The sequence below is a fragment of the Sceloporus occidentalis genome, unplaced genomic scaffold (assembly GCF_023333645.1).
Source record: "Sceloporus occidentalis isolate IW3139 unplaced genomic scaffold, rSceOcc1.0.p SCAF_1, whole genome shotgun sequence".
In the NCBI taxonomy this organism is placed as follows: domain Eukaryota; kingdom Metazoa; phylum Chordata; class Lepidosauria; order Squamata; family Phrynosomatidae; genus Sceloporus; species Sceloporus occidentalis.
The window spans coordinates 219,594,248-219,611,108 of NW_028316981.1; the positions used below are offsets into that span (position 1 = coordinate 219,594,248).

General features: G+C 43.6%; 1 protein-coding gene across 26 annotated transcripts in view; it reads left to right on the forward strand.

Annotated features, from left to right (window-relative positions):
* The window catches only part of ADGRL3 (adhesion G protein-coupled receptor L3), a 495,567-nt gene that overhangs the window by 148,913 nt on the left and 329,793 nt on the right, over window positions 1-16,861 (forward strand). For all 26 annotated transcript variants that reach the window (XM_089489004.1, XM_089489005.1, XM_089489003.1 and 23 more), the window contains one exon: window positions 12,504-12,717. In XM_089489004.1, the coding sequence (XP_089345130.1) occupies window positions 12,504-12,717 (214 nt within the window). The remainder of the gene's footprint in view (window positions 1-12,503; window positions 12,718-16,861) is intronic.

The window sequence follows — 16,861 nt, forward strand, 5'->3', positions numbered from 1 at the left end:
TGATGATAAAAGATTAGGTGAGATAAATAGGTTGTGTATAAGAGATACTAGAAGTAACATACTACGCAAAGAGGATGGAAGTCATATGTTTTAATTTAAATGGTGGAGGGTGGTTTGGGTGGGTGGGGTGGGGAGTGGGTTGTGTTGTTGTGTTATGTTATGTTGTGTTGTGTATGCTAAAAGATTTTAAAAAAGAAAAAAGAAAGAAGTCAACTTCCAGGTCATGTCCTGTTGCTAAAAAGGCTCTACTTGGCCTAACATGGTTCAGAGAAGAGTCAAAATAGGATAAAATTGCTTCAAGTGGGCAACTTTGGGGCATTTGGGGACCCCCAAAATGCAGTGAGGGGTGAAGCCCTCCAAGGTCCCCTGAGTGGCCTCCATGACAGTTTAGAGGCCAAAGGTTATCCACTCTGGATTTAGAGCCATATTCTGTGGCATGTAAAAGTCTATACAGAGTGGAAGAAGATCCTGGGAATTTGACAGGGAAAATTTAGCCAAATATTGTAGTCAGCAAACTACTTGAGCTCCAGCGAAGCTTTATTTGTAATAAAGACTATCAAACAAGCCAGAAAAGGGGAAAAAAAATAAACATTTTAGTAGTACAGCATTAGATTTGATAATCTGGATAACATCTATTGTCTGATTGGATACTTCCTGTGATCACTAATCTTAGCACTGACCATCTGTCAGGGATGCTTTGATTTGGATTTCCTGCATGGCAGGGGGTTGGACTGGATGGCCCTAGTGGTCTCTTCCAACTCTATGATTCTATGAAAACTTCACATGACTTCTAAAGAAAACTGGTTCCAACTCCTGGAATAATTCTCTTTCTCTTGGAAACATTGGTGAATTCTCTACTGCAGCGGTCCTTAGACTTTTTACCCTTGGGACTCCCTCCCCTTTTCCCTGGTGGCACAGTGGTTAAATGCCTGTACTGCAGCCATTTACTCAAAACCACAAGGTTGCGAGTTCAAGACCAGCAAAAGGGCCCAAGCTCGACTCAGGCTTGCATCCTTCCGAGGTCGCTAAAATGAATACCCAGATGTTGGGGGCAAATTAGCTTACTTGCTAATTAGCTTACTTGCTGTTCACCGCTATGATCTTTGGAATAGCGGTATATAAATAAAACAAATTATTATTATTATTATTATTATTATTATTATTACACATGGAAGCCCCCCCCCCCCCCAACAAGTACTGGTAACATCAAAGCACAGCTCTACCATTTTATAATATACATTTCTTTTTTTATTATTATTATTTATAGTTTCCACATAACATCCAAAAGACATAAAACATACATATATAACCTACCAACACAAAGTACATACATCTCCTCCACATACCCACATGTCCCTCTTACAATTTTATAAAAAACACATAACAAAAATTTTACTTCTTGTTCCTCATAGTTTAACAATATACTCTCTCTCTTTTTCTTTATCTTGTTTTATCATAAATTTTCCTTCTTGCTTCTTCCTCACATTTCTAAGGTAAAAACTAAAGCATTGATTGTAATCTTTTCTATATAATATACATTTCATACTGTTCCAAAAACCCTACTGCTGAATGAACTGGAAAAGGTCGTTAAAGCAAGGAGGACATGCTTGTTTAAATGTGGGTTTCCTAGCGTGCTGCCAATTTCTGTGGCAGCCCTTATGCTTCTTTCCATGGCTTTTATTAGTTTGTCACTGAAATTTAGTTGCTTGATTTGACATTGAAATTTAGTGATATAGATTTAATGTGAATCATGGGAAGCAAGGAGCATTCCAGGTGGGAAGTGCAGACGTTTAGGACTGCATGTTTATTTTTTGACCAAGAACAATATTACTCCACAGCTGGAGGGATGAGGACTGCTTGCCAGAATTGTAGGTCACTAAAATGAGTACCCAGCTTGTTGGGGGCAATTGGCTTACTCATTGCAAATCGCTTAGAGAGTGCTAGTTCACTGATAAGTGATATGGATAATTGCTATCAGTGGAGTGGTGAATCTCCTTTTGTAGTGATAGGACTCATGATTCTGCATAGCTCCTTTGCTGTTTAGGACAGAATCTGAAGGGTAATGTGGCCTCTTTCTGGCCCACTGCTGGATGGGGTCCCACCCTTCCTTGCTTCTCCATGGAAGTATGTAGTCTAAGGTCGTATGCTTTCAACACATCTTCTCTATTGACACAATGTCTTGTTTCCTCTAGTAACTCAAACTTCTCCCACGCAACACAAACAAAAGTGAAACAGGCATAAAATGGCTGAGTCTTCACTCTCGGCCCCAAGGAAGGGAACTTCTTTCTCTGGCTCCTCTCTCCTTCTTGGACACTTCCCAGTTGGCATTTCCATTGCTGCAGCAGCCTCACCCTATACTCCACCTTTGGCCTCTGACGTCTCACCACTCCCCTTCTCACAGGCTGAAACCCCTAGGGCTTGGCATGCCCTTCCTCAAGGAGGACGTGTGGAGATCTCTTTGTGTGGGCTTCCCGCAGGGGGTCTCCCTTTCAAGTCATTTCAGTTCCTTGTCCCCCTTCCATCCCTTCTTCTAGCCCCATAGTCTCTTCCTTCCCCAACATTGGGTGCAGACCTTCCAAATATCTCCCAAAACCTGGTCTTGGGAGGGCTCTCGGCTCTCTTACCAGCTGCCAGTGCCTACCTCCCTGGCTCCAAAATCCCATCCACCTTTCCTTATTGGCTCTCCCAAGTACCTTCTTCCTCTTAGTCCAGACTTGCCTCTCACTCTCTCACAAGCCCCTTTCTTCTCTCTTCAGTGTGTCCATCCAACTCCAGGCCGGGGATCTCTCTTGCACCTACCCCCTCCTGGTTCTTCCCTTTTTAGTCCCTTCTCTTTGGTCCATGCCTCACCCTCTTATCCTTCTTTCCGAGCGTTTTGGGGCCGATTCTTCAGCCTCCCGTGTTTTCAGTTGGCTCCTCCATCTGGATCAGCATGGATATCGGAGGTGGGGCAGAAGGTGTTGGAATGTGCAGAGTGCACAGACTGCATGGATTTACACAGAAACTTCTTGCCACAAGAAACACTAAGCAGACTGTCACGGAGCTGTGTGCCAGATCTCCTCCTTCCCTCCAGATGCTGAGAAAGCACATTGAAACAATTGTCTCTTCAAAGAGGCTCTTTAATCTTCCAGTTGCTACATACAGAAACCAAAATCCACAGCTACACATCCACCACCGACAACCAACAAACCCACACTGTACAATGAGGCTTGGGCTTTATATACACTTTTGCCATGCTGCCACCAAGCTCAGCCTGTTCCTGCTGTGTCACCTTAATTGTTGTCCCCCAACCAAGATGACCAAGCGTATTTTCATTAGTTTTTCAACACTTCACAGTGCTTTCTGGCACATGATGACCTTGCAGATACATCACATGTCTTGTACCAGCTGCAACCAATTCCTTGGTTATCAGGCTGCAAGTGAACCATAGTTACCTTTGTCACTTCTTCACATCTGGAAATTTTATATCAGGCTTTATTCTTTAACATTTCCCTCCAAAATGTACTGATGTGTGTGTGTGTCATTGTGCCAAATACATTTTTTAACCATCCTGCCTATGTTTTGCACTTTAGCTGAACAGCCAAACTTGTGCATTTAAGGTGCCATACCAACAGATGTGATAGCTGTTTATGCCTTTTCACTGGCAATGCTTTTGTTAGAACATCAGCTATGTTGTCCTTGGTGTCAATGTACTCCAGACTTAAAATCTTGTTCTGGACCATCTCCCTGACATTCTGACAGGTATGTATTTCATGCGACACTTCAGATTTTCAGTTTCAGACATTGCAATGCAAGATTGCGAGTCTTCATGCACTACAGTTGGACCTGTGCATTTTTTACCTAAGTTCTCTAGCAACTGACGTACCCACTGGACTTCTCCAGCCATTTCAGATAATGCTACAAATTCTGCCTCAGTAGTACTCAGTGCCACACAGTTCTGCTTCCTACTTCGCCACAGTACTGGGCTATCTGCAGATCTCACCAGCAAACCCGACACTGACTTTCTGTCATGCAGTTCAGAAGCAAAAGAACTGTCCACAAAACAATCAAGCTGATCCATGCTTCCCTGTATCACCAGCTTTCTGTCTTTGGTTCCCTTCAGATACTTAAGCACATGTTTCACTGCTGTCCAATCTTCAATTTTGGGATTGCTTACTTTTCTGCTAAGCACCCCTATAGCAAAAGAAATGTCAGGCCTTGTGTTATTTGCAATAAACAACAAGCTGCCTATTGTACTTCTGTACAGTTCTGGATTTTCAAAATCCTTTGTTGGCTCACAGCTGGTGTAACCAGGAGTCATTGGACTTCTAACTACTTTAGCACTTTCCAGACCACATTTCTCAATCAGCCTTTCATTATTATTATTATTATTATTATTTAGCTCTGTAGATTTGCACAGCGCTGTACATAAAACAATAGATATATAAGAGAAAGCCTGCCTATGGCGTACAATCTAGGAGATAATAGGATAATACATATAAAATAGATAGCAATACAGGAAATGGTTCAATAAAACAGGGGGGAAAAGAACATCACATAGCAAATGGTAATCACGCAATGCCTGGGAACGCTTCTCTGAACAGGATGGTCTTCAACTCTGTTTTGAAGCTGGTTAATGAAGTGATGGCCCTTGCTCGTGGGGGAAGAAGGTTCCAGGAGTGAGGGGCAGCAAGTGAAAATTGGCGAATCCGAGGTGGGACAGAGAAAATCCTGGGCTGGGACAGCAGACCTTGATTACCAGAGCGGAGGGCCCGAGTGGGAAGGTGAGGAGAAATAAGATCTGATAAGTAAGGAGGGGCCAGCCCATGGAAGGCTTTAAACGTCAACAGCAGGAGCTTATACTGAATACGGAAAGGGAGGGGTAGCCAGTGAAGGGATGCCAACAAAGGAGAGATATGGTCAGAGCGGTGGGCGGATGTGATAATGCGTGCAGCTGAATGCTGGACAGAAATTAAAGGACGGAGGTGAGAAAGCGGAAGCCCAGCCAGGAGGATGTTATAGAAATCAAGTCGTGATTCCACTAGGACATAGACCAGAATCTTGGCAGTAGAGGCAGAGAGATATGGTCGGATTTTGGCAATATTGTATAAAAAGAATCTACAAGCCTTGGCTGTGGTCTGGATCTGAGGGATACACGACAGGGAAGAATCAAAGATAAAACCAAGACTACGGGCTTGCTGCTCTGGTTGAATAGAAATGTTGTCCACATAAACAGAAAAGGAGTGTTGAAGGATGGACTTAGGGGGAAAGACAAGAAGCTCCGTCTTGGACATGTTGAGCTTCAAACACCGATGGCGCATCCACTGCAAGACAGCTGTGAGACAGGACGAAACTTGCTGTTCAAGCCTTGGAGAAAGGTCAGGGGTGGAAAGATACAACTCGGTGTCATCGGCGTACAGATGGTAGGAAAAACCAAAAGAGCTAATGAGTTTACCTAAGGACAGTGTGTAGAGAGAAAAGAGAAGGGGACCCAGAACAGAGCTCTGGGGCACTCCAACAGATAAGGGAACAGAGGACGAGGTCTGACCACCTGTGACCACTGCAAAAGATCTGCCTGACAAATAAGATCTAAACCAGTCGAGAACAGAGTCTGAGAACCCAAGGTCAGAAAGTATATCAACTAGAAGACAGTGATCAACGGTGTCAAAGGCTGCAGACAAATCAAGAAGGATGAGAAAAGAGTAAAGGCCATTAGTCTTGGCTAGTAAAAGGTCATTTGAGATCTTAGTGAGAGCTGTCTCTGTAGAATGCCTTGGGCGGAAACCAGACTGAAAGGGATCGAGGATGGAGTTGGCTTCAAGAAACTCAAGACAGCGAGAATAAACAACCCGTTCCAAAACCTTAGAAAGAAAGGGAAGAAGAGAAATTGGACGATAGCTAGACAAAGAGGAGGGGTCAAGAGAAGGTTTTTTTCAGAATTGGGGAAATGAGAGCATGTTTGAAGTCCGACGGGAAGAAGCCTGTAGAGAGAGAGAGATTGAAAATATGGAAAAGCGAGGGCAGAAAGGAGGGAGATATAGAGATTAGAAGGCGAGTAGGAATTGGATCAAGAAAACAGGTTGCAGGTTTGGAAGAGTTCAGAAGTGTAGAGAGTTCATCCAAAGAGGCAGGAGGAAAAACAGATTTTTTTTTAGGCGAGGACGATAGAAGATTATGAGCAGAAGAAGAATCGGGAGGGACTATCTCATAGTGAATTGTGATAATCTTTGAGATGAAATAATTAGCAAAGTCATTAGGAGAGAATGATGAAGAGACAGGAGGAGAGGGAGGTTTAAGCAAAGTGTTGAAGGTGGAGAACAAACGCTGCAGGCGCTTCTCATTGGCAGAGATCAATGATTTGTAATAATTCTGTTTTGCCATAGACAGGGCGCATGAGAAGGACGAGAGAACAAATTTGTAATGAATAAAGTCAGCCCACTGTTTGGACTTTCTCCAAAGACGTTTGGCCGCTCTAGAGCAGGACCAGAGAAACTTAATAATGGGGGTAAGCCAGGGCTCCGGCCTAGTCATAGAGGAAGAAGTGCGTACAGAGACAGAGGCAAAGCTGTCCAGAGTTGAGGAAAGAGTGGAGTTAAGTAAAGACATTGCAGAATCAGCAGAATCCCTAAGATTTAGGGAAGAGAGAGATCAATCCAGGGTCTGACCAAGATGGTTGGAGTTAATAGATAGAAGGTCACGAAAATAGTGTTGAACAGTAATTTCAGTAATTTCTATCTTCTTACGTTGGCTCAACAAACATCTGCCATCCTGAGTCCACTGTACCTCAATCCAGAGGTAAGTCTTGAGATTTCCTAAGTCCTTTAGGATGAACTTCTTAGACAACTCCTTTTGTATAGACTGTACCTCTTGTTCTGACCTCACTGCCACACAAAGGTCATCAACAGAAATCACTAGAGTTATCTCCCCCTTGGTGCACATGCACGCATCAGCAATGCTGCGTTTGTACCCAGGTCTCACCAGTTCTTCATGAATACACTGATTCCAGCAACGTGCATCAATCCATACAATGCTTTGTTCAAGTTGTACACTTTTCTATCCCTGTCCTGATCGAACCCTGGTGCGTTCTCCATGAAAACCACCTCATCAAGATGAGCATTCAAGTAGGCAGTTTCAAAATTGAAATTTCTTCTTTGTAGTGTCTGCGAATCATACAAATGGGTTATTCTGCGCCTGCGCAGGAATGCTGAGAAATGTCTAGAATCTCTGGGCAAACGTTAGTTTGCAACCCTTTGCAACCTTTTGATGGTAGCTCCGCCCATACCATATATAGCCCCTAACGGTCCCACTCTTCTCCAGTTCCTTCATTCCGCCACTCTTAGCAGCTCGAGGAACTTTGTTAGCTTGGTTTACCTTGCTATAGGCCTTTCTTGTTGAAATCTCTGGACTACTGACCAACGGAATTGTTCTTGAGCACTCTCACGGACTATCCTACGGGCTTTGTTACCAATCTACGGCTTGACTACGGTATTCTTGACTATCCTTTTTGACCACGGCTTCTTTTAAAAGATGTGCCAAGTGCGGGGTTAAGATCCCAACTTCGGACGAACATGAGAAATGCGTCCTTTGCTTAGGGGAGACCCATAACCCCAGGGATTGCCCCCACTGTAAGGCCATGACTACTCAGGCCTTGAAAAATCGGAATCAAAATTTGAAGGCTTTCCTTTATGAAAAGGTCCTCCAACCTTCTCCAGCCTCTACTTCGGCTCCTCACCTAGAGCCTTCCACGAGGCCATCCACTTCATTGGCCCCAAAGAAAATATCCCTAAGATCAGGGAAGGATCTGTCTGGGGATACTGCATAGTCCTCCAAGAGGAAACACAGAGACAAGTAAAAGTCCTCCAAGTCCTCTCTGACTGAGCAAGAGCACCCTAGACGGGCCAGATCTGCCTCCCCTGTGGCAAAATCACGTCGTAAGGTCCTTTCCAGCACTGTCTCGGCGCCCCCACCAGACTCGATGCCCACCACTACTTTGATCCTGACGGCTGTTTCAGCCTCCGTTCCGACTCCTTTGGAACCAAGGGTGCTTCTGTCGAACCATCTGACTTTGAAGGACAACGATCTGCAGATTGTCAACCTTGACCAGAGCTCTGAATTGGAAGGAGAGATCCGAGATCCTGATCCTCCTATCTTCACTCATAGGGATAGTTCTCGGTCCCGTTCTCCTCCACATAGAGACCAGGCCACGCTCGGGACAGAAGCTGATGAGGCCCAAGCTCACGACCAACCCGACCGTGATCTTTTTGACCTCTACTCTATTATCTCAGCTAGGCACTCCACTGATTGTGCCTCCAAGATTCTGTCGGGATCCATCGCTCTCAGACGCTATGCTTGGCTTTGCTCCTCTGACCTCACTCCACAGGCCAGATCAGCCATAGGAGACATGCCCTTCAACAAAATTAATTTCTGCTACAGGATGAAAACAGCGGCAAAGAAGCATGGCATGTCCTCATCCTTGGCATGATCACTGCGTCAGAGATATGGTTCTCAATGCCCTTGGTACCCTCCAAACCAACACCGGCCGTACCAACAGCAGGAGCGTCAGTACCAAGCTGAGGACAGACCTGCCCAGCATTCGGAGAGCATTGGCCTTCTACCTGGACAGAACCTCAGATCTGAGGTGCTCCGAGCGGCTGTTTGTTTGCTACTTGGAGGCCAAGAAGAGACTACCTGTGACTGTGTAGAGGTTCTTGAAATGGGTGGCCAATACCATCCACCTCTGCTATAAACTGTCAGGTAGACCTCTTCTAGTTCGGGTTCAGGCCCATGCAAGGCCTTTTTGACTGGGATCTCTTTGGAGGATGTTTGCAGAGCTGCTGTCTGGTCCCAGCCATTGACTTTCATCAACCATCTTTCCTGTTCCTCCTGAGGGTAAGTTTGCAGGTCTTTGTAACTTTCAGGCTCATCAGCCACTACTGCACAAACCTTTGCACTCTGAACAACAAAACGTTCTGGAGGTTTCCTCACTCTCTGGGTTCTCCTGGGCGCAATTACCCTAATCCTTCCTCTCTCATCCTCACTATCAGAACTAGTCTGAACCTCAGTATCTACAACTGGCACCTGTTCAAATTTCCTAGTTGATATTGGTGAGGGAAGAGATGGGAATGTTTGTGTAGTGTGTTCTGAGGTGCTAGGCTTGCTCTCTAGCGAAGCTTCATGTTTCTTCACCCCTCCATTCCCAGTACTTGTTTCTTTTTGCCCCAGCTTGAGAAATTCCTCTTGGTTGGCATGTAGCCTTTCCCAACCTGAGTGCTTTTCAAAGTTTGCACTCCTTGACAACATGATCTGCCCATGGCCAAGGTGAAACCTGTAACTGTTCCCTGAATACCCTACAAACATCAGCCTGCGCCACTTGGGGGCCGCCCTTCTTTCTGAAGTTTGCAGGTACATACACATTCGCAAACTGGCCAAACACCCTCAAATATTTCATATTGGGCAGTCTCCCATACAGCATGTGATATGAGGTTTTCTTCACAGCAGAATCTTCCTGCAGAACTGCAGGATTGGTTGTGTTGTGGCGTATCCCCTTACCCCTCAACCGATTTTTGAGGTTGTTTGACAGGAATTCACTGCCTCTGTCTTTTACCAAGGCCCCCACTTTGTACTCAAATTACCTCTCATCCATGTTGACCCAATTCTTGAATGAATCGACTGCCTCATTCTTTTCTTTCAGAGTCATGACATATGACTACCTGGTATCACGGTCAACAATTATCATAAAATAATGGTTGTTAACAATGCTTTTGTTCAAAGGACCAACCAAGATGACCAAGCATATTTACATTATGTGAAGTCGAAGGCTTTCATGGCTGACAACCATAGTTTTTTGTGGGTTTTTCAGGCTATGTGGCCATGTTCTAGAAGAGTTTCTTCCTGACGTTTCGCCAGCATCTGTGGCTGGCATCTTCAGAGAATGCTTGCCTGGAAAAAGTGGGTATATATATACTGTGTGAGCCTGGGAATGCAGCCATCAGCACAGAACAATACACATGCAAATCATTCCTGCATTCCCAGGTTCACACAGTATGTATGTGTACACACACACACACACACACACACACACTTTTTCCAGGCAAGCATTCTCTGAAGATGCCAGCCACAGATGCTGGCGAAACGTCAGGAAGAAACTCTTCTAGAACATGGCCACATAGTCCGAAAAAACCACAAAAAATTATATTTACATTAGTTTTTCAACATATCACAGTGCTTTCTGGTACATGATGACCTTGCAGATACATCACATGTCCTGTGCCAGCTGCAACCAATTCCTTGGTTATCAGGTTGCAAGTGACCCATACAGTGGGGCAAAAAAGTAGAAGTGGAAGCTCCAATTGATACAAAACATGGCAGCCAGACTGGTCGCCAGAAAATCCAAGTTCAACCATATTGCACCTATTTTAAAATCACTACATTGGCTGCCTATTAGCTTCTGGGCTCAGTACAAAGTGTTGGTTATTATCTATAAAGCCCTAGATGGCCTGGGTCCAGTCTACTTGAAGGAACGCCTCCTCCCATACAATCCTTTCCATACACTCTGATCCTCCGGGAAAAACCTCTTACAATCTAGAAAGACCAGACTGGTGGTGACCTCTTGGAGGTCCTTTTCTGTCACCGCTCCAAAAACCTGGAATGACCTGCCGGAAGAGATTCGCCAATTATCCTCACTCGAGGCTTTTAAAAAGGTGGCAAAAACCTTTCTCTTCCGGCAGGCCTTCCCCGATTGATAATGTCCAGAACCAATTGAATCCCCCTTTTATTATTTTTCTTATTTGTGATTTGTTTTTAACTTTGATGTATTGTTATATACTTTTTAAACATTTTTTTACTGTTTAATTTCATAGTTGGGAGCGAGGGTTGGGTCAGGGTTTTGTGGGGCTTGTTTTTATTGTTGTATATTGTATTTACTTTGTTGTTACCCGCCTCGATCCTCAATCGGAAGAGGTGGGATATAAATAAATATTTGTTATTATTATTGTTATTATTATTATTATTATTATTATTAAGTCATTATTTAGTCACAATTGTGCAAGTTCTCCCACTTAAAAAGATGAGAGAGGCCTGTAATTGACATCATAGGTAGACCTCAACTATGAGAGACAAAATGAGAAAACAAATCCAGACAGTCACATTGTCTGATTTGGAAAGAATTTATTTGCAAATTATGGTGGAAAATAAGTATTTGGTCACCGACAAACAAGCAAGATTTCTGGCTCTCACAGACCTGTAACATCTCCTTTAAGAGGCTACTCTGTCCTCCACTCATTACCTGTATTTATGGCACCTGTTTGAACTTGTTATCAGTATAAAAGACACCTGTCCACAACCTCAAACAGTCACACTCCAAACTCTATTATGGTGAAGACCAAAGAGCTGTTGAAGGACACCAGAAGCAACATTGTAGACCTGCACCAAGCTGGGAAGACTGAATCTGCAATAGCCGAGAAGCTTGGTGTGAAGAAATCAACTGTGGGAGCAATAATTAGAAAATGGAAGACATACAAGACCACTGATAATCGCCCTCGATCTGGGGCTCCATGCAAGATCTCACCCGTGGGGTGAAAATGATCACAAGAACAGTGAGCAAAAATCCTAGAACCACATAGAGGGACCTAGTGAATGACCTGTGGAGAGCTGGGACAAATGTAACAAAGACTACCATCAGTAACACACTATGCCGCCAGGGACTCAGATCCTGCAGTGCCAACACTATTTGAAGGAGACCCATGCTGTTCAGGGTGAAGGAGAATCTCTGAAGCAGAGGCTTTGCCACTAGATTTACCACTGGGAGGGCTGCAAATCCCCCCTTGATTTTACCATGGCTTCTCCTGCAGCTGCTCTAAATTATATGGGAGCTGTGCCAGTACAAAATATCTTGGATCAGTTGTGGGAGGGCTCTCCTGTTACAAAGTTTTGGGGAAAGCACATGAACAATGCCTTCAACAGATCTAAAAATGCATTAAACAGAAATAAACGCTCCCACCTGCATGTAGCTTTTAAAATGTTCCTTCTGTTCACATTTTACCATGCTATGACTTAACATAAGGCTTACTAGATAAAGACTTAATATATTTGATTGTGATTTAATATAATACCTGTTTAAATAAGATGCTTTTGGAATAGTAAGGTAAGACAGGGTGCGTTTATGCCCACATGAACTTGCTACCTTAATAAACTCAATGGGCTTTTAACAATTGCATTTTGTTAGTGAGAGGTGATTTTTTAGATACTCTGGGGATGACCACCACATTTATTAATTCAGTTATGCTGCAGCTAAATATTTTATTCACAGAAGTCTAATAAAAAGCATAAATAAATTCTGATTTTTGTAATGTATGAATAAACAGAATAAACTGTATAAAATTTTGCATGGAAGCATCTGAAGGAGTTATTTGGTTTAGAAAGTGACACTGCACCATTGAATCTCCCAATAGTTTGCATTTATGTAAAGAAATTTAATTATGTTTGAGTTCTGCAGTTCCCTTAAATGTGTTATTTTCTCTTTCTAGCTTTTAGCCGTGCCCCTGTTCCTATGGCTGTGGTCCGAAGGGAACTCTCCTGTGAAAGCTACCCAATAGAACTGCGTTGCCCAGGAACAGATGTTATCATGATTGAAAGTGCCAACTATGGTAGGACAGACGATAAAATCTGTGATTCTGATCCTGCTCAGATGGAGAATATCCGCTGTTATCTGCCAGATGCTTATAAGATTATGACTCAAAGGTAGGCATTTTCTATTCTTGCATGGTGGGATTTATGTTAATCTTTCTTGCTATTTATGAACTTCTCTGTTTATAAAAGGCTATATGGAATCTTTCTGCACATTAATGTATACAGTTCTTTGTGGCAAATGATTCCAGGCTCGGTTTCATTATCCCCATCCTTTATCATTTCTAGCCCAAGTAATTCTCAGCATTTTCAGAGTTCAGTTTGATTCATATTTTTTTCTCTGCAATCTTTTAGTTCAAAGACAGGCTATATTATTATCTGCCATACTGCATGAGTGGAGAGACAAGAGCAGAAAATGAGTAATGAGTTAATGGAACATGGCAAATTCAAATTTCCTGATTTCAATCCTCTGAAGACCATACCTCACAGTTCTTAACTACATCTAACTAACCTTCTACACAACTCCCCCTCCCTCTCTCTTAAAAGAAGAGTCCAAACAGACAAAGACATTACGATGCTGTTGCTGTGACCCAGTTTGAATTAAGCTGTGATCCCCTTCCACCAGTTGAAAGTCACTGTTGCTATATTATACTGTATATTGAACATACCTTACCTTAAGATTTAATTGTAATAGTATCATTGTAACAAAAAATAAATCCTGTGATGTTTTGTTGGTATTGTGTGCCTTCTATAGTGGCTATATTTCCTACTTTGCAGAGGACAGTCATCTATTTCCATACTGTTCAAAGTGGTGATCCATAGACATGATCCCTGAACCATTGGCACCTAGTCCCTAGAGAGTGTCCAGGAAAGAAACAATTGTAGCCAATAAGCAGAAATATGGTGTTGGTCCCCCAAAGAAGTCTACTCTTTTACTTGAAGTTTCATCCAGGTTTCAAGATAAAGGGTTGTACAAGGAGATTGCAGGGGCCTTGAAGTGGACCCTGGACAACATAATGTATAGTTTCACTATAATGAGATTATTTTTTTCTGAATTTCAGTTATAATAAGCATTGCTAAAGAGTAGGTTTTTAAAAAATCTATCTATCTATCATCTAATTTATATGCCTTGCATCTATGGCCTTGTGACCTGCATCTGTTTGTCTGTCTGCCTATCTATGATATATATTTACAGGCTCCCTTCTGGAACAAGGTGTAGTCCCAGGAATTTGTTTGGTACCAAGCACTGACACATATTACTGTTATAAGATCAGCTTTATGATAGTAAATGATGCAGCAGATGCTCTATAGCAGAGGAAGCACCACTGTCCTTTAAATGATCACATCCAGCACCAGCTTGCAGCAAATAGTAGAACTGGACCCCTAAGCAAACAATTCTAGTCAAGCTATCCCTGGTCAGCTTTGAGGAGCCTCTAGGCTCCACCACCCCATTACCCCAGCAACGCCAATGGAAGATGGACTGCCAAGGGTTATATAGTGGAGAAGCAAACAAAGAAAGTGGGCAAGCATGACCCACCTCCACCACTATGGTTAGAAGGACTATACAATCAGGTTAGCAACAGAGGAAAATTCATTTTGCTAATCCATTCTCAACCTTCATGAATTGTGTCAGCCTCAAAGTGCCAAACTAATGCAGAAAGGTTTCTAAGGGGCAAAACAGACAGCCCTAAAGCTGCGGCTTGGCACTACCCCTTTCAGCATTGGATTGGGCCCACAGCAACCGCAAACCCAATCCACCAGTTTGCTGCTCTAAAGAGAAGCAGCAAAATGCTGCTCCTTTAGAGCGGCAAAAAGCCACCCTTGCCCTCATGGCGGCGGCTTTTAGTCAATTCTTTGGCACATCGCATCTAAATGCTGTGCCGAAGAAAGGGTGTCATATCACCCAGCCATGCGGTGGGCTGACGGTGGCGTGACATTGGCATCTGGCGTGCAGTCACCATGCCCTCACTCCAGCCCGATGCTGGTGTTTAGTGCCCATCTGTTTTGCCCCTAAGAAAGTCACTAAGTACTAATAGTAAGCTATTAGTGTTTGGCCATGCTGGACTTCAAAACCTGTCTGCTTGATGGCAGAGATCCATCTCACTACATCACATGTTATGCAGATCTAGGTGTAAATGGCCTCTCTGTGTTTTACCTATCACACTTTTGTTGGCAATTTTTCTACTAACTATTGAGGAAGCTTCAGTATATTTTGCTGTCACCATCAGACATACATCCTGACCTGCAGTCTTAACAGCAGCATGGGTTTCCACTATGGGTTTTAGGATGCAGTTGTGTGTGAAGACTGGTTTAGCTCCTAAAGCAAATAGCTGTTGATCTAGTGGAAGGTTCCATTAATGGATAGGTGTGGTAGAGATAATTTTTGCAAATTCTTCCTTTCCCTCCTGACTTAAAAATATATTCCAACATTTCAGATATAAGATACTCTTTTTGGCCTGAAACTTAATTGTTTCACAAATGAAATAAGCCATGTTCCTGCATGGCACAGAGTTTGACTGGATGGCCCATTCTGTCCTTCATTTGTGGAATCGGGGGCATGCTTATTAAAATTGCAGGCAACACCAAATTAGGAATCAGAATTCAAATGGCCTTAACATATTAGAGAACTGGGCCAGAACTAACAAAATGAATTTCAGCAGGTAGAGATGCAAGGCACTATACTTAAGCAGAAAAAAATAAGATACACAAATAATAGGATGGGTGACACATGGCTTGACAACAGTACATACAAAGGGGATCTAGGAGTCTTAGTAGACCACAAGTTGAACATGTGTTGACAGTGTGATCCAACAGCTAAAAGCCAATATGATCCTAGAATGCATCAATAGGAATGTAGTGTCTAGATCAAGGGAAGTAACAGTTCTGGGCGCCACAATTCAAGAGGCATACTGACAATCCTGAGCATATATATGCTATATAATATCTATATGAAACTGGTTGGAGTTTTGGGGTGATAATCATCAGTATGCTGATGATACTGAGATCTACTATTCCTTCCCACTAATTCCAAGGAAGCTGTTTCTGTACTAAACTGGTACCTGGCAGCTGTGATGGACTGGGCGAGGGCAAAAAAAACAAACCTGAAGCTTAATTCAGACAAAACAAAAGTGCTCCTGGTTAGCTGGAAGGCAGATCAAGGAATGATGATTCAGCCAGTATTAGATGGGGTTACACTCCCTTTGAAGACGCATGTTCGCAGTTTGGGGTATTCCTGGACTCAGCTCTGAACCTGGAGGCCCAAGTCTATGCAGTGACCGGAAGTGCTTTTCCACATTTAAAACATGTGCGCCAACTGTCTGGCGTTCTCGGTAATTGAAAATAATTCTGTTTCTCCATATTGTTTCCTGAGGCCTTATTACGACTGTGGTTTAAACTGGATCGTGAGTTGATACGATCTGGTTTAAACCACCATAGTTCCCACTTAATTCGAATCGCTGAGGTGATTCGGAAAGGGGCCTTGGTTTTTGCCCATGTAACCCATGTTAAAAAGACACTGGTAAAATGGGGCGTTTTGGGGGTTGAATTGATTTATTTAGAAATAAATTTAGAAATCTAGAAATTAATTTAGAAATAAATCCATTCAGCCCAAAGTTGGCACCAGAGTAGATTTGAATCCACTCTGGCAGCCCAGCTTCCCTGGCCTCTGTGCCTCCGGCTCAGCCTCTACTTCTGATGGGGGGGGGGGGGGGTTCAGCTGCAATGGCTTGGCTCATCACTGGCCTCTCCTGGCCCCGATGTCCCCAGCCCAGCCTCCTTCCCAGCTTCTTCGGCCTCTTCCTGGCTTCTCTATGGCCTCCTTTCATTCCCTGTGGCCGGGGAAGCTGTGAAGGAGGTTGCAGAGAAGCCGAGGAATGAGAAGGAGGTTTCAGATCTCCCCTAACTTCTCTGTGACCTCCTTCCCAACTTCCTCACTCGTAGAGAACAGAAGGAGGCTGTAGGGGATCCAGGGGATCCAGGAAGAGGCCAAAGGAGGCCAAAGAAGCTGGTAAGGAGACTGGGCTGGAGACGTCGGAGCCAGGAGAGGCCAGTGACAGGCTTGGGCCAATGCAGCTACCTCCGTCGCCTCATTCCCTTGGCCAATTCCTGAATCGATTCCTGTAACTGGTGCAGATACAGTGGGAACCATGTTTTTTGCTGAACTGATTTCAGGAATCGGTTCAGCAATCAGTTCTAAAGGTAAGTGGGAATGAGGCCTGATACAGTCTTGTCCAGATAGACTCCTGCAAGGACTTGCAAA